Source organism: Rhagoletis pomonella, unplaced genomic scaffold, assembly GCF_013731165.1.
Source record: "Rhagoletis pomonella isolate Grant_MI unplaced genomic scaffold, Rhpom_1.0 Rhpom_scaffold_00005, whole genome shotgun sequence".
NCBI classification, from domain to species: Eukaryota; Metazoa; Arthropoda; class Insecta; order Diptera; family Tephritidae; genus Rhagoletis; species Rhagoletis pomonella.
Genome location: NW_023458559.1, coordinates 77,487,149 through 77,511,917, shown reverse-complemented (window position 1 = coordinate 77,511,917; position 24,769 = coordinate 77,487,149). Strand labels below are relative to the sequence as shown.

General features: G+C 35.0%; 3 protein-coding genes across 7 annotated transcripts; 2 read left to right on the top strand and 1 right to left on the bottom strand.

The window, feature by feature from the left end:
- The first annotated feature begins 3,004 nt into the window (after positions 1–3,004).
- On the top strand, positions 3,005–4,251 carry LOC118739642 (RNA-binding protein Rsf1). Its single transcript, XM_036471086.1, has one exon. The coding sequence runs from the start codon at positions 3,179–3,181 to the stop codon at positions 3,779–3,781; it is 603 nt and encodes a 200-aa protein (XP_036326979.1). The 5' UTR covers positions 3,005–3,178; the 3' UTR covers positions 3,782–4,251.
- Positions 4,252–4,354: 103 nt separating this feature from the next.
- Positions 4,355–24,148, top strand: LOC118739641 (DCN1-like protein 4). Of its 5 annotated transcripts, none has more exons than XM_036471083.1 (7): positions 4,355–5,273; positions 18,974–19,157; positions 19,225–19,613; positions 22,156–22,247; positions 22,322–22,575; positions 22,852–23,059; positions 23,158–24,148. In XM_036471083.1, the coding sequence occupies exons 3-7, from the start codon at positions 19,507–19,509 to the stop codon at positions 23,232–23,234; spliced, it is 738 nt and encodes a 245-aa protein (XP_036326976.1). In that variant the 5' UTR covers positions 4,355–5,273; positions 18,974–19,157; positions 19,225–19,506; the 3' UTR covers positions 23,235–24,148. The 5 variants fall into 5 exon arrangements, with proteins under 5 accessions (XP_036326976.1, XP_036326974.1, XP_036326975.1 ...); XM_036471081.1 differs by lacking the exon at positions 4,355–5,273 and adding an exon at positions 18,197–18,288; XM_036471082.1 differs by lacking the exon at positions 4,355–5,273 and adding an exon at positions 18,326–18,763.
- Positions 13,728–17,036, bottom strand: LOC118739640 (protein FRG1 homolog). The gene is made up of 4 exons (XM_036471080.1): positions 16,867–17,036; positions 16,406–16,793; positions 14,083–14,282; positions 13,728–13,990 (listed from the first exon to the last, which is right to left on the bottom strand). Exons 1-4 carry the CDS (start codon positions 16,923–16,925, stop codon positions 13,843–13,845), a joined length of 795 nt encoding a protein of 264 aa, XP_036326973.1. The 5' UTR covers positions 16,926–17,036; the 3' UTR covers positions 13,728–13,842.
- Positions 24,149–24,769: the final 621 nt, after the last annotated feature.

Sequence of the window (24,769 nt, the reverse complement as noted above, 5' to 3'; positions counted from 1 at the left end):
GTGTTGGTGGTTGAGAAACCTAGAATGTCAAAACAGAAAGAAATGTAAGCACGTTCGACCAATCAAAAGCAAGTAAAAAGGATGCTAATTTATGTGTATGTGAATGTGTATATGAATGTAGCAAAGTTTGACAGTTGATTTTTCACGAAATAGAAATAAATCAAAACTGCAGCCCTGCTGCTACTACCTTGGTATGGTTAAATCACCGGGACGTTACACAACCAATTTTCCTGTTACAGTTTTTAATACATTCACACTTTTTCGCTAACACGCTTTTGTCTTATTACTTAGGGCTAGTTTTTCAATGACAGTTTAAACTTAGATTAAGTAAACTGAGTTTAAATGGAACAGCTGGCTGACATTTGATTAGCGGGCGTTTAAACTGACCCCCCTATTCTAGAACCCGAATTTTCGTAATTCGTAATTCGTAGCTACGCTACGAAAAACGAAAAATCCACATGCTGCAACCCTTGCGGAAACATGTGCAGCATTGCCAGCTATCAGTTGTTTTTCGATAAAAGCTGAATGAAGGAAAACAAAGTGGAAAGGAATTAAAAAAAACACTCATCATGTGTTTGTTTATTGTAAAATTGGTTAATTTTACATATTTCGAGGAAGATTGTGGATTCTGATGTATTTGCAATTATAGCAGCAGAGTAAGCGGGCGCTATGGCAATGGATTCCTCCCATGCCTGAAGCTCTAGTTCTCAATCCAGTTAATGCAATAACAGCTTCTTCCAAGCCATTGAAAACATTCACTTTGTTAGGTCCACCACCTGCTGCGCTTGCTTCTGCCTTCGGCCGCGCTTAGGGATTATAACCCTTACTAAGTAGAATTCTCCTTTCTGTGTTGCGGGGAAGAGGGGCTTCCGCATGTCAAAGGTATACAACATTTCTTGTGCATATCACTCCGGCTACGCCGTCCACAGTATTTTTGCGCAGAACCCACGTCGAAATTTACAAAAAATGCATAGTGCAAACCGAGGTTATTAATAAGCTAGTGGTAGGAAATTTGAAACATTTATCTTAAATAAAATGTGAATCCTTTGATTACACGTGTATGTTAAAGTTTTTGGATTCGGGTTATGCGTTTGGACACAACAACCGAAAATCGTTGTACATTAACTAAACCGGACCCAAGTTTCTCGATAAGGGGCAACAAATATTTTTTTTTGCTCCTTTATATAAAGCAGTGGATAAAAATATACGTATATGCGAAAGGCAAATTTATCTGTTTAACACCACCAAAATTTCTTGCAAACATACATCGATTTACATCTTTTATTTCGCCTCCGACACAGAATTGTTTTCGTACAAAATTACGCAAAAAAGCTTACTCGTTCGTTTTTAGGCATGCCATTGTTACGAATTTCGAAAATTCGAAAATACGATTCGGATTGCAGCATACTATTCCTACGATTCGTAGCAAAATCCGATTACGAAAGAGTTGCAGAATAGGGGTGTGAGTTTAAACCATGGCCGTGCACTGAAAAACTGGCCCTTAAATGGGCAGCTTGCTTTCCATTTTCCCTTTCAAATCAGGTTCAATTTTTCTTTCAATATTGATCAGCTGTTCAGCATTGGCATGCGAATTTCTTGAAAATGAAAAAAATACTAAAAGGTTAATCTGCAATGGAATCAACGGTTCAGAATCTGGTTAGTTACATTGTCTTTTTGTAGACGGTATGCTGATAATGAAATTGCAATTTTGATAATTTTTGACAAGCAATGTGTGTGAGAAAGTTGTAAGGCAAAATTTATTGTCTGTCCTCTAGCTATCTGTGGTGCAGCGGAAAAGCACAGTTTACTGAATAAAACACGAAAAAGGTGGTAAAACTTAAATGAAAAATTAATAAAAAAAAACTTCATACTGCTGTCGAATTTCCTCCCCCAAATTTTTGGGTAAATTGCTATTTCCTGGGAATTAATTGTTGGAGGATTTCTTTGTCGGGAGAAACAAATTCCCGGAGAACAAACTCCCTGGAGTATTAAGAATTGGGCTGATAAACATCGATCAGCAGACCGAGCAATTATCGATAAGCATATCTTATCCCGCAGAATATTTTGATAATCGGTTAACGAGTAAAAAGAAAATTCTGAAAAAAATGCATGAAGAAAAACATCTGAGCACATCCGAACTCAGCGACAAGTCTGTATAGTTGTTGTATGTTGTAATGCAACATGAAAAGATTATATAAAGCTTTTTGTGGCCCTTCGGCAGACAAAGAAAACCCTCCCCAAGTAGGCCTGGCTATAAAAAATCTTCTTTTAAAAAGACATTCGGAGGTGGAATCAAATCTTTGGTCCTTTCGTTTATCTAATAACAATAATACGTACGCCAATTTTTGCAAGCCTAGATTCAGAGACGGCAACTCAAAGTTTGTTGCAGCAAAAGAGAAATCGCCGATAATAAGAAACAAAAGTTTCCGTGTCTGTACTCAATCTAAAGTCATGAACAAATTAGAACAGATCTGACCGGTTGGGAAGCAGCCATTTGTAACAGTAATTGAGAAAAAAGTGTGTGACGTTCGTAATTTTTAAGTTTGCTATTTATGTTTTGTTTCTTTCTTTATGTGTATTTTGTCGATGGTTTATATCTGTGCAATTATTTTTTGTGCAAATGTAATTAAAATGAAATGCGCGGTGATTGGTTGCAAAAACACGTACAAAAATAATAAATTGGTTAGCACACACATGTGCTACAAAATTGAATTTTTTCTTGTTTACGTTTCAAAGAAAATAACATGGCTCCGAAATTACAATCGTCAGCCAGAAAATTACTTTTTCCATTTGCTTCATCTTGTCAGATCTTCTGTAGTTGGATCATGATCTAAAGTGCTCAACATTTATTTTTTGGTCAACGACAGTCTATGCGCGCTTTACATTAAACTTTTGCCTGGTATATAAGACCTTTATATTCTATTACAATTCGGAGAAATGTGCTCCCAATTTAGCAATTCACTTCCGTTCCGCTAAAGCAACCCTGTGTGAGAACCAAGCCATATTCCGACATTTTGTTTTTCACGCATCGTTTTGGAGCGAAGCACAAAAAGTATTATACACACCCGATTCAATCGATTGAAGCCATCCCGAGCAGCAGGAAGTGTACTATACGAAGCAAAGAAAAAGTGAAAATTTCTATTTCTGCCCTAATTAATTGAGTAAAAGTTAAGTGATAATGGGCGATCAACGAGGTACACGCGTCTATGTCGGTAATCTAACCGATAAAGTGAAGAAGGATGATCTAGAAGGAGAATTCACTAAATATGGCAAGTTAAATTCAGTTTGGATTGCTTTTAATCCACCAGGCTTTGCTTTTGTGGAATTCGAGCACCGTGATGACGCAGAAAAAGCCTGTGACGTGCTTAATGGTACAGAATTGTTGGGCTCACAGCTACGTGTAGAAATCTCCAAGGGCCGGCCACGTCAAGGTCGTCGTGGTATGGGCGACCGTGGTCGGCGTGACTTCGGTCGTCGAAGCAACAGCGGTGGCGGCGGCGGCGGTTATCGCCAACGTGGCTCCGGCAGCGGTGGCGGACGTTACAACGACCGTGGCTACTCCGGTGGTGGTGGCCGTCAAGGTGGCGGATACAGCAGCCGCGATGGCGGCAGTAGTGGCTTCAATCGACGCGACGTCTACGGTAGCAGCAGTGGTGGACGCGATAGTGGACGTTCATTCGGCGGCAGTGGTGGATACGGTAGCGGAAGTGGCGGACGCAGTGGTGGCAGCCAAGGTGGAGGACGCTTCAGATCGCGTTCCCCAGTCGGTCATCGCTTCTAAATCAAGCAGCAATGGATAAAAAAGTAAAGAAATATTCATACATACTATATTGTGTTTAAGGAAGGTAGCATGATGTGATTGTTGGAACATGCGTGAGTGTGGCACCAACAGCGCAATTTTTAAAATTATAGGATTACTAGTACGCAGTAATAGTTTTGAGAGTATTTGAGAAATGCAAAACTGCAATTCGTTTTAGAAGTGTAAGGGCTATCGAAATACAACACACAACACAGACAAGTGTTTAGACAGAAAAGATTCATTAATTGGTTTAAGTAAATGTAGAGCAAATAGACATCAAGAAACCGATGATAAACACGATGATGATAAATTGTAGAAAATGTCTACCGCTACCCAAATTTGAACGCTAATTATAAGCTAATTCGAGACAACAAGTTACTACGTAAAAAAGAAATAACTTTGAAATAAAATATCTTCAATATCTATGTATACTTAACAGTATTCGCAAATTATCTGGATGTATTGATTTTTCTTCGAATTTTCGTTTATAAAACTTTATGTTAATTTTTCGCTAATCTTATCTACACACATTTCAACTACGACATACGACGTATATTATTCTACACTTCCAGCCTAAAATCCACGCCTTACACGCTCGCTCGCGTAAACGCATTATCCATGCTAGAACCTCGCAACTCCGTATTGGCTCCGTTTTGTGTTATCTACGCAGACCAAGTTGAAGGCTTATCTTCGAAGAAACTCATTTCAACTGCCTACACGCGTTCACAAGATTAATACGGCAGCGTAAACAAGCGCAACAACCACCAGTTGGTTACGTTTCCTCCGTTAAATTTTCTTAATCGTTCTTCGTTTGTATAATACGATCACGAAACACGTTTTCCAAAAACTTCCAACACTTTTAAAGCCCAGTCCTCCGCCTTTTATTTTCGTTTGCCACCATTGCGTCGCACATTTCCGCTTTTCATATTCATCGCACAATATCGCAATCAAATCAAGTAATCAGCTAAACTGAAAATAGAAACCGTATCTATATCATTCGTTACTGAACGCGTCCAACTATGTTCTATCTCCGTCTGCGCTTCCGTAGAAAATTCAAATTCTTCGCATACCAAATTGAAAAAGATGCTATGCTTCGTACTTGCCCATGTATACCCTTCCCAACCCCGAAACCGACTACTAAGCCGTACCTGTTCTAAATGCTTAATGCAATTATGCCATTTTACGCTTCGAAATTAAGCATTTCTTGTTGGTTGGGTACACATCTAAACAATCAAGTGTCGGTGGGGTAAACGCGCTAAACCTTAGCGGGCAAATATCTCGCTTGAAACCCCAAATACACTATGCCAGCTTATACATTTAACAGAACAGCCATACGAGGACTTGAGCACAAAACCAAATGACTTACTGTACAATACTCAAGGAACTGACTATGTGGACGCTAATTTCCTTTCCCACTAACTATCACTTTCCAAACCCCTTTTTTCAGCAACGATTAATGGAGATTTTCGAGTTTGTAAGTATAAGACATGATACAAAAATTTGAAGGTAAAACCGCTGAGGCAGCCTGAACATTTTTGAAACTTGCTAACATAAATAAAAGAAAATTTGAATATTTTCATCTATTTATTTTACTTTTAATTGGCAAAAATAAATTATGACTGACAAATTGAGTGAGCGGTTTTACTTTTAAATATTTTTATCATGGTATTAGATTTTAAGAGTTTTATTTTTCATATTTTCAGTTTTTAAATATAACATTTATGCGAATTATGTCAATTTTGTTTAAATTAGAATGCTTTGGCAAGTCAAAAAAAAATTTGTATGGTAATCTTCACAGTTTTTATCAGTAAATTTGTTATAATTTCTGGCCTTAATTATCTATTAGATGTCAATGACCGAAAATAGTTATGCTGAGTGTATTAAAACTAAATTTAATGGTCCTGAAAGCTAATCGGCTAGTTTCGGTTTTTGTTATCTTTATTGAGTTTAGCTTACTTTTCTCTACGATATAAACTATTCATAAGTTTCTCACACTTGCATTTATGTAGATGATTGATTTGCATGCAGTGGTGGGGAAATAAATAGGGGCACGTTTTTTAACAATTTTTTTTTTTGTTGTATTTGGTTTTTTTTTTTTTTTTCTTTTTTTGTATGGAAAAAAGTGCGTAACACATTCGGAATAAAAATTGTCAAAAATCAACGCGATTCTTTAAGAACTTCAAACTTGCATTTTAGTCTGCTAAGATTTATTGGGCTATAAAACTGCATACTCAAAAAAATTCCAAACGATCTGATTAAAAAGTTGAAAATTTAGATGCAATTTTACAGAATTTTTAAATTTTTGTTCAAAGTTTGAAATGTGAATTTATATGGTTTTTGTTAGATAATGAGCCTTACTTTTATAAAAAAGTAATGAATATAAAATAAGCAAAAGAAAAATAGGAAAAATTTGTTAAAATGTTCCCTATTTATTTTTCCACCCCTGTATACCTACAAGTAATTTTCATTTCAAAGAAAGAAATAGGAAATTAAGTTTTTAGTAAAATGAATATTACATTTATGAAGTATTGTTTCAAACTTTTAAAAATGGTCTTGAATGATTTGAACAAAGTAGATATCACTAATTTTCTTGGTAGTGATTTATGACAACATTCTGGCGTTTTGTTGAAACAACTGACTTTTAGAGGGTTTGTTGACTTTGAATTAAAAAATTATTTTAGATTTTTGTCGAAGCTTCCATTAAAATAAAAGGGCATCTTGTAATCAAGAAATACTATAAAAGGAAAATGACCTTTCTCGAGATGATTGTGTTAATAAAATGCCACAGATATTTAAACTAAACTGGGTAAATGGGCGAAGCAGTGTCGGTTATTGTGCAATTTATTTCGCTAAGCGTATTTTAAATAAATTGTGGGCTTGTTCGAGATGCAATCACAACCGCAGTGTTGTGCGCATTAGTAAAGTATCACGTTAGGTGTGAACAACTAGCAACGTTTTATCAGTTGGAAATTGCAACAGTATTGCAAATTTGCATCAGTGCTGCAGTATTGCCGCTTTTGATTTCGTGCCTCGAACAGGTCCTGTATGGTATCGATATAATAATATTACTCAAAAAAGCGCAGATAACATCCGAATTTACTTTTTTGGCATGTACATAAAGAGGTTATTGGCATCTTTGCTCCAATGTGTTTAACAAAATCGTCATAAGCTGGAAACAGAAAATTGCGCTACTAGACTCAGTAGCCAGTTGCCAAACGTAATGCGAATTTTTGTATATGGTTGCCCATCGGCTATCAGTCGCCATGCATATTAGTTCGCTTCGGCCATTATTTCGCTTTAGAATGTTTGAATTTAAAAATAATTTGTTGTTTTTCCACAATAGTTTTTCATTAAAAACGGCCTCAAGCTCAATAAAATTGTTGAATATATTCAATATTTAAATTCAAAAAGTCAGTCGGAAAGTATTGGTCTTTTTAACATTTGCATATAGCAATGTGATGCTTGTTAGCCATGGAATGTTAATCCTATATGATTTAATTTTTTTTTTTTACTTTTTTCAAAGAAGTCAGTTATTTTTTTACTGATATTTTTTCAGTCAAAAGTAAAAGTTACAACTTGGTTTTATTTTTTCGGTCAAATATAAAAGTTAAAATTTGACTTATTTTTTCAGTCAAAAGTAAAAGTTAAAACTTGATTTTATTTTTTCGGTCAAATATACAAGTTAAAATTTGACCTTTATTTTTTCGGTCAATTATAAAAGTTAAATCTGACAAATTTTGCGGTCAAAATAGCAGTTTACATATTCACAATACAATTTTTTTTTAATAAAAAATGCTCATCCTTTCAATTAAAGTTTTCTATCTTCTGTAAATATATTGAGTTTTTTTAATTTGAGGTTGAAGTTATTCACCTTTTTACAGGAATGATTCGGAATTCAATTTAACAATTAATATAGCTGCCAAGTTCTGCTCCGACAAATTGTATCGCAAATCGCTAAGAATAAGCTTAGTGCTCAGAACGCGCGTTCTACACTGACTTGTGTCGCTGGCACTTGATTATAATACATGCCAGATGTCTTAAGACTGGTTTTCACTATGTCATATTTTGATGCCAAAATTTGGCGACATATTTTGCCACAACTTTTATCTCCTTCATCCATACATTGTCCGATGATTTTATAGGCCAAAAACAGACAAATAGCCGATTTAGCAGCGCATGTACACGACTAAAGATCGATCCGGATCCAAATCAATCGTTAAACCGCTTTTTAATCCCATTTGACAATGTGTTTTCACTTATTTGACCACAAATGCCACTGAATTTGACATAGTGAAAATCAGCCTTTAGTATGTATAAACTTTTTACTTTCCCAGTAATCCATAAGGTCCGTATCAACATCAATGCGCTTATAGGTGCCTATTTCACCGTAAATAACAGTTACTTTTTGTCAATAGTAAAACTTATCCAGATATTTTTAAGTGGAAAATAAAAGTCTTTACCTAATAATAAACCAACCGCTTATCCAAATTAGACAAGTTTGGTATCAACTGAAAGAGGACTAAAATAACTTTAAAACTGAAATGTTTAATTAATTTAATTTTGAAAAATATTTAAAAAAAAATGTTTTTAATTACCATAGAACAAACCTTCGGACAGGTATATGCATTTCTTTTGTATTACTGTATAAAAAAAAAAAATATATATATATAACTAGAAGTGGTAACTTCGTTCGTTATTTCTGTTTAAAAGATATTTAAGTCCTCTTTCATTTGGCACCAAAATCAAATTTTAACTTTTTTACTGAAAAAATAGGCAGTATGTAACTTTTATTTTTGACTGAAAACATATCGGTGAAAAAAGAACGATTATTTTTTTTTACTTTTTTTTAAAAAAAGCATAACAGTTAAAAAAACAAATAATTTTATCTTAAATAGTTTAAATTTTTGTTAGGCTTCCATTAAAATATTAATGGCCCTAATTACTATTACATATGGCGACTAGTGTCTAGTCTGCTGGTCTCGTAGCCATGGCTACCAGTATCCTACTTTGTATTATATAAAGCGATTAATATCAGTATATAGAAAAGCGCAGACAACGAATTTACTTTTTTGTCATGTCCATTTCGAAGTAATTGGCAACTTTGCTCCAATGTGTTCCATTGGCTATCAGTCGCCATACATAATAGGGCCATAAAAGTGCATCATAAACTACAACATCCTATGGCTATTAACCGATAAAATTTTCTTTGGGAACCCAATGAAATATTTCCACAAAGAGTAAATGGACTAATTTAAAAAAAAAATGCATATATGCTTGCCAAATTCTTTTTCTTATGCCGATTTCGTTTCTACCAAAAAATGCCCTCTACTCTTTGCCCTCTACGCACAAACTTTAAGAAGAGGGTGATGAGAAGGCAATATTTTTTGTAGAAATCAAAACGCCATTAGTAATTTCAAAATATTTTGCTTCTAGCTTGGAGCGTTACCTTAGCATTATTTATTTCAAAAAACTTTGTGGAGTTTATAACAGAAGCAACAGTGGTTAGAGGTGGTGCCGCTTGCTCGGGCATGGTTCGAACACCACTAGAGTGCACTTCGGCAATGAAAAGCTTCCCTACGTACACACTAATTGGATGAGGAGCGCGGCCAAACACGTAACAAAAATGTTGTCGCCAAATATTTTTTTAAAGGGCAGTTTCTTTTTAAAATTGAGTATGCTTCAAGGTTTTCTCTGGCATTTTATTAAAACGACTTATCTCGACATAGGCCTTTTTCCGTTTAAAGCAATATCTCATTGGGTTCCCAAACAATATTTTAACTAGTGTAAGACCGAGCGTTCTGCTTCGTTTACCGAACAGTTAGAGAAAGAAAGTTTATTTCAGGTGTTAACGGCCAAAAAGTACTTTCTGCCACATTTCGGAAATCGGTTTCAGAAATAAAAATTGCAAAATCTGACTGCAATTGAAAGGCGAATATCGATTTCGAAAATATATTTCAACTTGCTCATACCGCACTAGCAATTTTTATTTCTGCTGCAAATGCTAAAAAACGAATCGTGTGTTGCCGAGTGAAACTGATCGCAATAACGGATAATTTACATAAAATATCAGAAATGCTTTTAGTTAATTATTTTGCGGTATATTCGTGTTCGGTTCGGTTTCGGCCGAACTTCAAGAAAAAATCCGAGTGTTCGGTTCGGGTTCGGTTTCTGCCAAAAACTCGAGTTCGGCCGGAACCTAATTTTAACGATAACAAGCCATATGTATGCTTTAAGATGCTATTTTAATGGAAGCTTAATAAAAATATAAAATTTTTCAAGGGAAACTAATATTTTAATTCAGAGTAAAACCTGAAGTCGTACCTTAAGTCGTTTTAACACTGATATGTATATATTAGCTTCGGTAGTAAGATACATATAGCTAGCTTAGAAAGAAAAGTTGCTAAGTCCCATATTAAAAATTTTACAGGAGAGGAAAAAATATTCCTATAGCCATTTCCTTTAACTATTCCGCAAGACTTAGAATCAAACATTTTGCGCGTTTAAAGCAAAGCAAAACTCCATAAGAATCAGAAGGATTCGATATTTATTAAAAGATGTCGTATTATTTTGGCCTTGTCGGATTTGTGGTGCTTCTTTTGGACTTAGCAAATTTTCCTTTTATTGCTTATAAAGAGGAAAAAACAAAACAAGTACCTTTATAATTTTCGAAACGATGCGTATTCAGTTTCTCTAGCCTCCTATATCAAAATGAGTTTTCATAAAAAGTGGACTTAGCAACTTTTCACTCTAAGCTAGCGATATATGAATGTAGTTACAGCCAAGGTGTATTAAACAGGGTGTGATTGACAACTCAGGTAGGCTCTCTTTTAAGGTACTATTATGCCAAAAAATATGAACAATCGATTCAAAATTCATACAAAATTTTTTCAATTTGACTACAGGATGGTTCTTCTGAGAGCAATGTCAAATTCAATCACACTTTGTTGAATACATTTTGGCTAGAGCCGACTTGCTTTGGAAAATTATAAATTTCAATAAAAAAAGTTATTTTGAAAACAAAAAATGCCCGCCCTATTTCAAACAAGTCGTTTGCGTCTTTTAAACAAAAACGAAAATTCAAACAAATGTAGTTGGATCTTGAAATAGGAGAAAATTGTGGGCCTGTTCGAGGCACGTAATAAAAGCGGCAATACTGCAGCACCGATGAAAATTTGCAATACGGTTGCAACTTCCCAACTGATAAAACATAACTAAAAATTCACACCGAACGTGATGCTTTAATAATTCGCGCAACACTGCGGTTGTAATTGCATCACGAGCAAGCCCATATACTTTGAATTGAGATCAAGGGATTGAAATTTATCTCCTTGAACCAATCGTTCACTGGCTTAGCGGAGTGTTTTGAGATCGGTGTAGATATGCATTGCTGAAATTGCGGCACAAACGGCATATGCAGTATTTCAGAAAATTTTCAGTTGAGCATCAGCAACTTACGAAGAAAGCAACAAGGCTCCAATATTGCGGTGATAATTACGTATCTCGCATACACCCTTTATTAAATTTTTAATAATTTGCATACTATAAAGTATATTCGACAATTAGTTTGTATGGAGAAAGCGAGCAACACCTTCCAAAAAAAAATTACCAAAAATCGACAGTAAGTCCCAGCTACTTGAAACTTGCACTTGTTTAACACTAACTAGCACTAACGTTTTTTTTTTAATAGTGTTGCCAGCTGTTAATAAAATTACTATATTTAATCGTAATAAGCGTAGGCATCAGTTCTGTACCGTCACTGCCAATTATTATTTTTCTGAGTAGGGTGGCCACCTATTAAAAAGTTCAAAGAGTTCGCCTTTCGTAGGATTGCCACCTGTCAAGAAAATTATTATATTCAATTCTAATAAGCGTAGGCGTCAGTTCTGCACCGTCACTGTCAAATTAAAAAAGACTTAGCCTCTGGATGTGTAATAATGTATTATTTTTATACCCGAGCGCACTTGTGCACAAGGGTATATTAATTTTGTTCACATAACGGTTGTTTGTAACAGCCAAAACGAATCGAGATAGATATAGACAAATGTATACATAAATGATCAGGATGAAAAAAGAAATCGATTAAGCCATGTCTGTCTGTCCGTCCGTCTGTCCGTCTGTCCGTGTACACGATAACTCGAGCAAAAATTGAGATATCTCAACGAAATTTGGTATGTAGGTTTCCCTTAATCCAAGGTAGGTTGGTATTGAAAATGGGCGAAATCGGACTTTAACCACGCCTACTTCCCATATAACGGTAATTTTCAGAAATACGAAAACTGCGATATTTTAGTAACTACTGGAGATTATTCACTCAAAATTGATATTTATAATAAGTTTTACACGAAAAATAAGAATATTATAAATTTTTGGAAAATGGGCGTAGCCACGCCCACTTATGGTTACATGTGTATATCTTGGTAACCGCTGCACCAATTTCTTCCAAACTTGGCACAGTTGTTGGCCTTGGTACAGCATAAAAAACCGCCGAAACTTTTTAAAATCGGACAATAACCACGCCCACATCCCATATAACGGTAATTTAGAGAAATACAAAATCTTCGATAAATCATTAAATATTGAAGCTAATTTATTCAAAATTGATGCTTGCAACAATTCTTTACCAAGAAATACGTTTATGGTAAAATTTTGGAAAATGGGCGTGGCACCGCCCACTTATGATCACATATAAGTATATCGGTAACCGTTCTACCAATTTGTACCAAACTCGGTATGGTTATTGTACTTGCCACGTGTAAGCAAAACGTTGAAAATTATTGAAATCGGACTAAAATAACGGCCGATTCTCATATAACGGTAAATTTAAGAAATGCTTGAAACTTCAATATTTCGAAATTGAAGGACGCTAATTTGCTCAAAATTGATACACCTCGGCTTACCATCTAGCGGAAGGTTTCGGAAGGGTGAAAAAACATATATTTAATACTTGCGCCGGGTATTTAATGTTCGGCTCCGCCCGAACTTAGACTTTCTTACTTGTTCTTAAGAGGGTTGCCACCTATTTAAAATTACTATCTTCTATATATAGTATGAAGGAAGGCAATATATTTTAATCACGCTACTGAACGGATTTAGACAAGATGGCTGACTTCCAAAACGTATCAATACATTGTTTGGAAACTTATACTGCGGTATTCAAACTGTTTGTATATGCAGAGTTGCGACACATTGCAACCATATACATTGCATATTTTAAATACTCAATATAGCAATGAACGATTTTTCTGAATTTTCCATTTTTAAAACACCAATGGTAACCAATAACAAACGAAGCATCAACTTTGTTTCTGATGCGCTGATTGCGCTAACGATGCGTTTTGGAAAAGTATACATCGTCAACATTTGGTACGTCGGCGTTATGGAACATCATACTTTCTACGTATGCAAAGCAATTAACGTTTTGGAAGTCAGTCGATTTTTTAATTATATAATAAACGAAGTACATGATGACATATATGATTTCTTTCTCCAAATATTTAAACGTACATACATATGCATACATTCGGCTAGTAAAATAATCACCCTCATTGCAAGAGTCGTTTCGAATGTAAGTCGTTTTTCGAGAGTCGAATCGTATCGAAAATTTCACGTCATTGCCTAAAGTTTACACTCTCGGACAAGTTTATTAAAACGGAAAAATTTGGCAGCACTGCGTAGTTTCGACGATTTTCGTCGTTTACTTACAACTAGCCTAATTTTCGACTTACGCAATGAGGCTGAATACTAAACATTTCTAGCCAGTTTCACGAATGAAGTATAATTGAAAACCCATTTTTTTTTATTTAAATTTAATATGGAAACTGACAGAAAAAAATTGAAACCGGCATTTAATAAGCGGAAGGCAAATAGCCAAGGTATGCTAAAATTTTCTCTTCCCTATTTATATTTTTACTACTGTATACGCATAATATTTTTCTGTTGTACAAGTTATCATTTATTTAGCTTGCACTTTGCACGCTACTTTCTTAGTAACTAATCAAAATGCATATTTTATTGTAAATAGATAAATTTTCTAGGTGAAAAATTTATTTGCAATATCTATCCGCTTTCATTTTGCTACGCCGATCCAATAAAGCTTCATGTAAAGTGCCCTGATCCTTTGCATCTTCGAGTTCTTTAATATCGTTTTTGTTAATGCGTAACTTCTTATCCTGGAACTTTTGAAATTTTTTCCTGTAATATACAAAAAAAAAATTACACTTAAGCATTAACAACACAAATGCAAAATATGTTGGTATAATTTTACGAAAACCGCCAAAACGTACACATAATTTTTTTCTACTTGGGTTAAATCTCCCTTTTCTTCCTTCGGTTCCTCGTCCTCTTCAGCTTCGCGCTGTGCATTGCATCGTATTTTACAAATTTCGTGCTCAGTTACTTTTTTGCGTAGTGCTACACAAGCGTCATCTTCCGGATCTATTGACATAAAAAATCCTGTTTCCGAGAGTAGCGCCATTTTTCCATCCTACAGAGAAAAGTTTTGTAATGCAACCAATCTATTGAGGGATTCACAACAGTGTCGTAACTGTCGTATTGCTATATGTCGTAAACTTTAAAAGCTTAAATAAATGTTTAGAGAACTTGAAACGACAAGCAACTATTTTTAACACTCCAAAAATCCATAATATGACTTTAAAAGTACTTTGCGAACCCCCTCAATATATCTTTTACGCGTCTAAAGTTTACGACATACAACAATACGACACTTACCGACACCGTTGTGAATACCCCATATATATATATATAAAATAATAGCCGTTTTCGTTGCTCGGAGTTAACTCAAAAACTACTGCATAGATTTCAGTCAAATTTTCAGAGGTTATACCTATTATAGGCTACCACAAAACTCTGTAGGTGGCGCAGGGCTCGAGTTATGTATAAAAATCGTATTCATGAACCGATTTATTTTAAATTCAAAATGTAAGCTACCTGCATGATGGCAAACACGTTAACCAAAAATAGACCCGCTAGGTGGCGCGGGATTCGAATTATTTATAAAAGTCGTATTTATGAACCGATTTCTTTCAAATTCAAAAGGTATAGTTTCAGCATAATGGAAATTACGTTTACCAAAAACGGAGCCGCTAGGTGGTGCTGGAGTCGAGTTATTTATAAAAGCCGTATTTATGAACCTATTTTGTTAAAACACATTCGAAACGTTTATTACTTTCATGATTTTTTTTTCATTCGAAACATATTCAGCCTTATCATGAGTTTCATCTTCCCTGAACCGGTTCACTTTTCGCTTTTGGTTTCCATGTACTTACTATGGGGGGAATCAAAATTTTCGCGTGAATTTTTTTCCGGCGAAACTCAGCCAGATTATACATACATAAAATTATAGCCATTTCCGTTTTTCGGACTAAACTCTAAAACCACTCAATAGAGCCCAGTCAAATTGTCGGGGGTTATACCTTGCAAACATATATGGTCCTATTATAGGCTACTAGAAAACACGCTGGTGGCGCTGGAGTAGAGTTACTTATAAAAGTCGTATTTATTAACAGATTTCGTTCAAATTCGCAGCCTGACTACCTGTATGATGAAAAATTCCTTTGCTAAAAATGGACCGCTGGAGTTTAAGTATTTAGAAAATTCGTATTTTTTATAAAATCTGATTGGAATTCATAATTCGTATTCATTCCATGACAAGGAAATGGGGTTGCAGAAAAGGGACCCAATGGCTTTGGCCCTATGTTTATCTTAGACGAATTTACTTTTCAGATGGCTAAATAAAGGATGCGTTTAAGTATTCATATAAAGACCGTAAGACTGTGTAAGCGTGATCTTGTAAACGAATTGTAAAAGTGGCGAATTGACAAGGAAAGATTCGACCACATCTGTCCAAGAAGGAACACGATAGGTATATCAATGGCTTCATTTGAACGATATTCATTAGATCACACGACTCATTTAGCCAATGTACGCGAAAACTTTTCATCCTGTGGGGCAGCGAGGATTCTGGCCTTCCTATAATTGAAAACGCTCATCTGTGCTCTTGAGTTTCCGTATAAGCACTTTTATTGGCTTACATGGTACACCGGACCCATGCTGAAGTTGCAGGATCGTAGAAGAATATTACGCACGCTTGGCAGAGATTTCACAGGTGGAAATAAGATCATAGGTAAAACGAATTACATCGAAAGGGATTAGTATTCCATATGGAATCACAGCGCTACTATTCTTGGCATATGTGAGGAGGATTCCGTTTTTTAGTCGTTTCAATTTAAACTAAAAATGTTTACTTTACAGACTGTTTTTGCTTTTAAACTGTATTTTTGATTGGTGAACGCAAAAGATTTTATTAGGCACCGCGAAGCAAGCGGGCATTTGCTAGTAATACATATAGTACCTTTGTTGCAAGTGTCTTAATCCAAAAAGTATATTTTTTCATGTATGTAGGAATGAAGGCCAACTTTTCTATGTTGTGTACAAATTTCATAGCGTTATCGATGAATAGCCCCTTAGAAAGAAATTACTTCCCTTTTACCGTGGGAGCGTATGTAAATTTTATTGCCGTTTTTCTCTGGTTATTGGTTTTCTGGATTATGGCACTCTCGCAGCAAAGGTATGATATGGTTAACTTACTTGAAAAATAGGCTCCCATTGTTCCATGCTGCCAACGGCCTCCGAACGGCCTGTAACCATTCCATCCTTTTCGATTTTCAAATACTTTCCATAGCCAGATTTAATTGATATCTTTGTGTCATTTATCGGAAAAGCCGTGAAGATTTCTTCAGGGTCCGGGCCGTCGCCTTCATTGTGGTGTGACCCCAACGTGAACAAACCATTATCTTGCGCTTTCAAATATGCACTTCCCCCAAATTCTATAGCAACGGCACCACGAATTTCAGGTGTACTCTTTGCCAACCACCAACCGCCATGACGGAGTGCATCCTCATCTACCACAGTTTTACGTTTCTTCACTTTGTCTTTGTCCTTGTGCTCTCTATCACGTTTGTGCTTCTTGGATTTCCTAAAATATTTTAAAAGCAATGAAGATTTTATTTGGATCTAAGTTAGTATTAATATGTTCCTGTTTTATTTACTTCGGCTTTTCACCCTTTAACACTAGTTTTCCAACCCTAACGTTATCATAAGCGGACATTGTTTATAATTTTTATTTCGCAGAAAAATCAGGTTTGTTTATATGGAAGTGTTCAGTGGGCAGAAAACATTGGTAATTTCTGGTAAATCGCAGCTAAATAAGGTGAAATAAGCTAGCTAGAAGTGGTGAAACAAGGCGTATTTAACAAGGTGGTGTTGTCCGTGTATAAATAAAAAAAATTACACTAACAAATTATACGCTGATGTCCATACTGTCATTGGTATGAGTTACAACAAACACATCATTTTGACGTAATGGCCTCCACGGCGAAAAACTCAGCTGTCGCCCCAACACCACCTTGTTTAATACACCTTGTGGGGAAATGTGCACTTGACGGCATTAGTGATCGGACGTCTACCACATTGTGTAGATCTGCCACTTTTTTGAGCATCTACCACTCAAGGGTTGAAATCTACCACATTTCGCATTTTTGAGTACTTTCTTTTTGCTCGACATAATATCCTTAATTTTCAGAGCAGAAATTGTCGAATACTAAACACTATATGGTAACAAGAATGATATCATACAAGATTCCGTATTCCCGGCGGCGATAAAAATGCTCAAGTAAAAGTAAACAAAGCCGAATAGCAGTTCAATCCGTTCTGTTACTTCCATTATAACCCAGGCATTAATCGTGAGATCGTAAATGTCTTCTTCTTAATGCCAGAAACACCCGGCTGTTTTGTCTTTGCATGCAAATTTTAGATCAATGCGAATTTATACAGGGTGGTATTAATGGCGAATCTATATTTTCGCCGCGGTGCTTAATGTCAAAATGATGTGTTTGTTGTAAACAAGGCGAATTCATATTACAACAAACACATTTTGACATTAAGACGTACCGCGGCGAAAATCTAAATTCGCCATCAACACCACCTTGTATAAATTCGCCTTGATTTTGACATTAGGAAGTACCGCGGCGAAAATCTAAATTCGCCAGTAAGTTAGAGTTTACACCGGACAATATTGTCAAGACAATTATCCGGTGTAAACCCTAAGTACCCAAGGCGAATTTATACAAGGTGGTGTTACTGGCGAATTTAGATTTTCGCCGCGGTACTTCTTAATGTCAAAATGATGCGTTTGTTGTATTATTAATTCGCCTTGTTTACAACAAACACATCATTTTGTCAGTAACACTACCGTATAAATTCGCAACGGGGTTTCAGGTGGATGTAAATTACCGTTAACCGGTAAGGGACCTTATTTTCGGTCGTAAAAAATGCAACCATGCGAAAGTATGTTCAGTTAGTGCCCAATTAGAATTCAATAATTTGTCAAATAAATTCATTCCACACAATCTAAATACACCAAGAAGTGAAATTCTTGTTGCCATTATTAAATAGTTACATTCAATAAACGGGTAATAAAAGCTTTATTAAAATTGTTATATGTTTGTGAGTTAATTGCAAAATCAATTGAATGTATCAATTTGATGGCTGTAAATACCTAAAATGGCAATTGAACTGAAATGATGAAAGAACCGCATGCATATCTTAACACGGGGCGATAACGTTAGCGATGTGGATGCCTTGTTTGACTAAATGGGGGCGGGGAAAAAAGGACATTGGGAGCTAAAAATGGAAGCCAGCAAATTTTATATAAATGTTGGGGCAGGATGTGCCGCCGAATGGGCACACCAAAAGAAAGTGTCAAAATACTGGCAATCGTATTCATACTATGCTATGAAGCTCGCAGTTTTCTAGCCGGTGATGCCGACTAGGTCTTACGTACGTCGGTGAAATTGCTAAAATCTTCAATATTAGCTCCACCAACGCTGGAAAATAGAAATTCCTAGAAAATATATACAACCCTGTTTAAATATATTACAGACTTCCGTATGTATATATGTTCATACATACGTAAAAAAGTTGCAGCTTTACAAAATATGTACATGGCTGTTTGGGAGGAAATTAACTTGAGAATGGCCAAATGATAGTTCAATAGTGAATGAATGAAGTTATAAGTGCCCACCCACTGCCGTGCATTTATCCACATACATGTGTTTTTAGTTCATACAAATGAAAATATTTTCTTTTTCATTTTAGTTCATGAAAGCGTTGTTGGACCTCATTGCCTCTGTATGAAGTTGTGTTGCGCTCTTGAATTTCCAATCAATCGGCCTAACAGTGCTTTTTTTTCGGCACTTGTTTGATAATTGCTAAAACTACCAGCTGTGCAAAAAATCGAGTGCGTAATAAAAGAACGCTCGGAAGCCTAAAAGCACACCAAGTAAATAATTTTATAATGAGCCAATATACATAGTATGTACATATCTAATTCAAATTTTATTTTTTAGAACAATTGCTTGCCATCGATGAATATTTTTTTAAAGAAACAAGTGAAAATTGCACACGCTAAAAACGGTTTCCTACATTGAATTGCTCTACACTCCCAGGATACATAAGCATACGCACATACATACATATAGAGATTACCGGATAAACAAAGCAGCTACCGGCCTGCTTATAAAGTTATAATCGTACCCACAAGACCTGTGCAGCAATTAAATACAAAATAAATACGTACAAACATTTCATACGTGGGCACAAGGTTATCATAAACTATCAAGGTGTTTGATATGCCCCGCGGTAAACGGCGTGCAAATCACGACATGGGGGGCGAAGAGGAGCGTGCAACTTCCAAGCGACCACGCGGTGGATATGCTACAACACAAAACACCAGCAGGTAATTCGTTAATATAGTAATTACCTTCATATGTATATAAAAATTTTAAAACTAATGTGTTTAACTGTGCTTAGACTTGTTTAAAAAATAACAAAAATGCTGAAAAATTAATGTAATATCATATCTGTGGTAACAAGCAATAACCACCCAAGTCGACTTAAGAAAGAATTTAGCTATATATGCTATCGTATTCTTCAACCACTATTCCATACGTATGTGAAATCCCCATCTCGCCAGCTAGGCTACTTAAAAAGTTATAGGCGAAAATATTTTGGTTTCCCCATAAGGCTAACATTACAATCCAAATGTTTTAAATTTTTTTCTCGAATTCAGGTTTTTCGACTTAGGCGGTTAGTGCTTATGACCACAGATATATTTCTTACCATCAAATTGTTTTGCTACAAAATCGTATCTGCATTACGCTGTTTTATGAAATTTCATGCATTCTGCCACGAACAACTTGGTTGTCATGTGGTAGTCACAACTTAAAGTTGTAGGGAGTGCCACTGAGGGACTTCTTAATCGGAATTAAGTGTTATGAGGTTTGATCTCCTTCTCCGCTTAATTCATTATATTAGTTCAAAATCTATCACTTAAAATCGTCAGTATTGAAAGTTAACTGGACGTGTCAACACTTGTAAATCATAAAGTATGGCTTTTATTCTCTTAAGACATAAATTTACATATATGTGTATGTAAATATTTGTTCATACACTGATGGACAAAAAAAAATTAGGTACACAAAAATAAATTAAATTGTTTGCAACTTTTGTTTATTTATTTTTAATAGTTTTTATTAATTTTTTAGAATATTTTTCTTCGCTAGAGTGAAGAGTCGCTAAGTCCACTTTTTATGAAAACTGATAATTTGATATAAGATGCAAGAGAAATTGAAAATGCATCGTTTCGAAAGGATTACTTGTTTTATTTCTTCTCGTTTGTACATACATATATATGTATTCAGTGAAAGGCAAATTAACTAAGGTTAAAGGAGGCACCGAAAATCCGATACGACCAAAATAATACGAAATCACGTATAGTGTTTTTAGTAAAGATCGACGCCTTCTCATTCGTATGGAGTTTCGATGATTTGCTTTAAACAAGCAAAATGTTGTATTAAAAGTTTTGTGAAATACTTGAAAAAAAATGGCTCAAAGAAGTTTTTTTCTTCTGTAAAATTTGTAAAAATGCACTTAGCACTTTTCACTCTTAGCTAGAGATATGAAAGAAATTGCTCAAAAGCTTTGACAATAAAAATTCGAAAAAATAAATGGTAATTTTTAGCAAATGGAATCTTGTACTTTATTATACTAAAATTGAATGAGCTTCAAAACTGCATAAAAATATAAAATTTTTTTAAATTCTGAATAAAAAGTTGGAAGCTTTGATGACAATTTTTTTTTATTCAATTCATTTTTGTGTTCTTTTTTTCGTAACCTTTGAAACATTCATTAATGCGGTTTCTGTATGGATCGAACTATATTTTAAATGAATATTCTTAAAAATAAATAAAAATAAGTTGCAAACAATTTGCATCCATTCTTTTGTCCCTGTGTGTATGTATGTAATAGCAATTTTCTTTATATGTAGAACAGTTAAGTCCATCAGCGTCATTGATAACTGAACATATAATTTGCATCTTATCAGTAATTTTAGCAGAGTTTGGTTTTTTTGCTATTTCACTGATAACAGTCATGGAGTTACGGTATGATAGACGTGCGATTTCGCGCTGATTGTTAGTCATAATTTTGCAAGTGGAAGTGCTGCATATAGATATGTACATATAACAGCAAAAATGAAGTTGAAGATACCCAAAATTAACCTAACAAATAGGTAGTGTTTTTAAAATTTCATATAGTATAAGTAAACCTGCAGAAAGGTGTAAATACCATGTCTATGCATTTATTTGTTTGCAGAAAACAAATCTGTAGATTGCAGTACACAAAATAATTTCGAAATATTTGAAAATCATTAAATTGTACTTGTCTTCAAGTGCGTAATTAATCACACTTTTGTTTAAATGCATCATGTGCTTAAAAACCACCTAGACACGCTACAGAGTTTCTTTCGGATGTCAATTCCTTCTATTCGCATAGCTAATTTTCTAGATTTTTTTTTGCATTTGTATGAGTTTCAATTTCCACCGGCTTCTTCGTCGATGATACTGTGACTTTTTTTACTCTACTCTTCGTTCGCTGCCCTATGCTGTTTTTGTTTGTTATTGCTTAATAGTCTGGCTATTTATAGGCGCAAGCAACAACTACAATTAACATATAAGACAATGTTAAAATAACAATAATCAGCTGCAGCAATACTTTGTTCTTGTGTTGAAAATTTTTATTTAAATTTATTTTTACTCTACGCGTTGCCAGTTTAGTTACACTTTTTTATCGAAATATAATTAGTATAATTTACTTTTGCCAATTTCGGCATAATTCGTGTGCACGAATGGAAAAGTAATGATTTTTTAATTAAAAAAAAAATATGTTTGCTTTTATGTTAGTGAATATGTGTGTGTTTATTTGCGAATTTCTATTTACAGACGCCACATCAAGGCTGAAGATAGTTTTAGCCAAAAGCGTTGTGTAGATTGGTTTTGTAAATACACAAATCCCGATGAGCCGGATACGCTAGGTAATTTGCTGCAAAATTATTATATTCTATGCATACGAAAATAAAGCATACCTCACGTTGATTCTGTACTACAGGTCCCGATGGTATGGAGAAATTCTGCGATGATATTGGTGTTGAGCCGGAAAATGTTGTGATGCTTGTGCTAGCCTACAAAATGGGCGCCACACAAATGGGCTTCTTCAGTCGTTGTGAATGGTTAAAGGGCCTCACCGAATTGGAATGTGATTCTGCTGCAAAAATGCAATCTAAATTAGATTATTTAAAAAGTATACTCAACGATCCAAATGTCTTCAAAAGCATATACAGATATGCCTACGATTTTGCCAAGGTACTTACATATACATGTACAATTGAATTCAACAGAAAAAATTCACGTGGAAAAGCTTGAGAAGTAAAAACTCTCACTCTAGGTAGAAAAAGGCAATGTTCTTAGTTCCACCTGTGTAACTATTCAAAAAAATCAACGGGATTTTCAGCCGTTTGAAACTTGCACTTCATTAGACTAAAATTGACCCGCATACTCGAAAAGTTTCAAGAAATTCGTCTAGTGTATATTTTATAATAGAGCATATTTCCACAAGCTAAAATCCGTATGTATTTACAGGATTCTGATCAGCGCAGCATGGATATAAACACAGCTAAAGCAATGCTACAGTTACTACTCGGCAAGCATTGGCCGCTGTATCCACATTTCGCGCAATTCCTCGATCAATCAAAGTACAAAGTTATTAACAAAGACCAATGGTGCAACATACTTGAATTCTCGCGCACAATCAACAACGATTTAACGAATTACGATATCGATGGAGCATGTGAGTTCTATAGTCAATACATACATATCATTTTACATAGTGCATATTTATTATATTGTAATACTTAAAAAAATATTTGTAAATTTATTTTCACTTAGGGCCTGTTATGTTGGATGAATTTGTGGAATGGTTACGACTGCAACGCACATGTACGAGTACTACAACATTAAGCTGAAATTATATCTAAAATACCAAATTTATGATATTAACAAAAACAATGTCGAGATCAATAACACAACTACATAAAAAAAGATCAACTAAAACAACTACGTGAAACTCAAGTACCACAAATAAACAAAATCAGCATATTCCAAAGCAAAACAGTAAACAACTTTAAAGCTTGTAACAACAACAAATACTATAAGAGGTATAAATCAGTCAACCAATTACCCGTAGCAACAAATACAAGCGAAGTTAAAAACAATAATTCACACAGAAAACAACAAAAAGCAGCGTAATAAATGAATACATTTAACGTATTACTATAATAATAACAAAACAGCAACAAAATCAGAAGAACTACTACTACGATAAATAGTAATTATATAATTTGCTTCTCGATAATATAAATCTTAATGGCTACAAATAGATTACCATTGCCATTAATAATGAGAGGAAGAACAGTTGAAATAAGTGACAACAGGACGTATACAAACTACAATAAATACTTGCATGCATTGGGTAACAGGCTTATTTACCGCATCATACTATCACTAAAATAAGCATTGCCGAACAACTATCTTGTAAGATTGTGGGTGTGCAGGTGAAGCAGCTACCTTGGCAGCATTGCAAAAATATGACACACAGCCCTATTATCACAAAACAAAAATTGAGAGTAAACGAAAGCATATAGTCATATTTGGAACATTTAGTATTTAGAAAAGGTAAAAATAAAACATAATTATAATAATGAAGGTGATGAAGACAATGAAGGAAAGCATGTTTAATATCAGTTGAATATACTGATAGTGTGAGACTGTGGAAGAGCGAAAATAAATCGCGTCAACTTTGATAATTAATGTTAAAAAAAATAAGAAAATCTGAGATACATATAAAACATATTCAAAATTAAAAACATAATAATAAAAATAAAAACTAAGAATTATGCGTTTAAGTTCTAAATAATTAATACATAGTTCTTGATTTATTTAGGAAGAATTGGAGTCTTATTCTAAAGTAACGCAATCTCGAGGAAGATAATTTCAAAATCTATAATCAGTCGTTTTATAATCGTTTACATATACTCGCATATATATATACTTTACAAGGACTCACCTCCAGGTACTCCTCCTGCAGGGAACGAATGGTCATATTCCGCATTGGATGGCACCAGTGCTCACGCTCGCATCAGACTGCCTGCTCCATAGTATAGTAGTCGCGATTTACCACCGAAGAGATTTTGTTACATCCGAAAACCGTACATACATGAAAGCTAACTGGGACGATTTTACGGAACGCACAGGCCGAACAGACCGCAAATTTAACGCTCTTCCACCGCCAACATGCGCGCGCGTTGCTGAGCGCCACATCCACAGGATCATCAACGTAGCAGTCGCCCGCGTCATACCAGCCGGCAGTATCGCTATAAACGGCCCGGGCTTCCCTGCAGAATCCGCGGGACTCGCAATCGCGCGTAAGCGAATCCGCCAGTTTAATCCTGGTGATCCTTGCTTCAGGGATCTCACCAAGGACATTCGTAAACGAACATAA

What these genes read in the sequence shown, in the direction of transcription:
- LOC118739640 (XM_036471080.1), bottom strand. Translation starts at nt 16,925, where the DNA reads ATGTCCGCTTATGATAACGTTAGGGTTGGAAAACTAGTGTTAAAGGGT. An exon ending in TTAAAGGGTGAAAAGCCGAA is followed by an intron (nt 16,794 to 16,866) that starts GTAAATAAAACA and finishes AAAATATTTTAG; the next exon opens with GAAATCCAAGAAGCACAAAC. An exon ending in CAAGTAGAAAAAAATTATGT is followed by an intron (nt 13,991 to 14,082) that starts GTACGTTTTGGC and finishes TGTATATTACAG; the next exon opens with GAAAAAATTTCAAAAGTTCC.
- LOC118739641 (XM_036471083.1), top strand. Translation starts at nt 19,507, where the DNA reads ATGCCCCGCGGTAAACGGCGTGCAAATCACGACATGGGGGGCGAAGAG. An exon ending in CGATGAGCCGGATACGCTAG is followed by an intron (nt 22,248 to 22,321) that starts GTAATTTGCTGC and finishes TCTGTACTACAG; the next exon opens with GTCCCGATGGTATGGAGAAA. An exon ending in ATGCCTACGATTTTGCCAAG is followed by an intron (nt 22,576 to 22,851) that starts GTACTTACATAT and finishes ATGTATTTACAG; the next exon opens with GATTCTGATCAGCGCAGCAT.
- LOC118739642 (XM_036471086.1), top strand. Translation starts at nt 3,179, where the DNA reads ATGGGCGATCAACGAGGTACACGCGTCTATGTCGGTAATCTAACCGAT.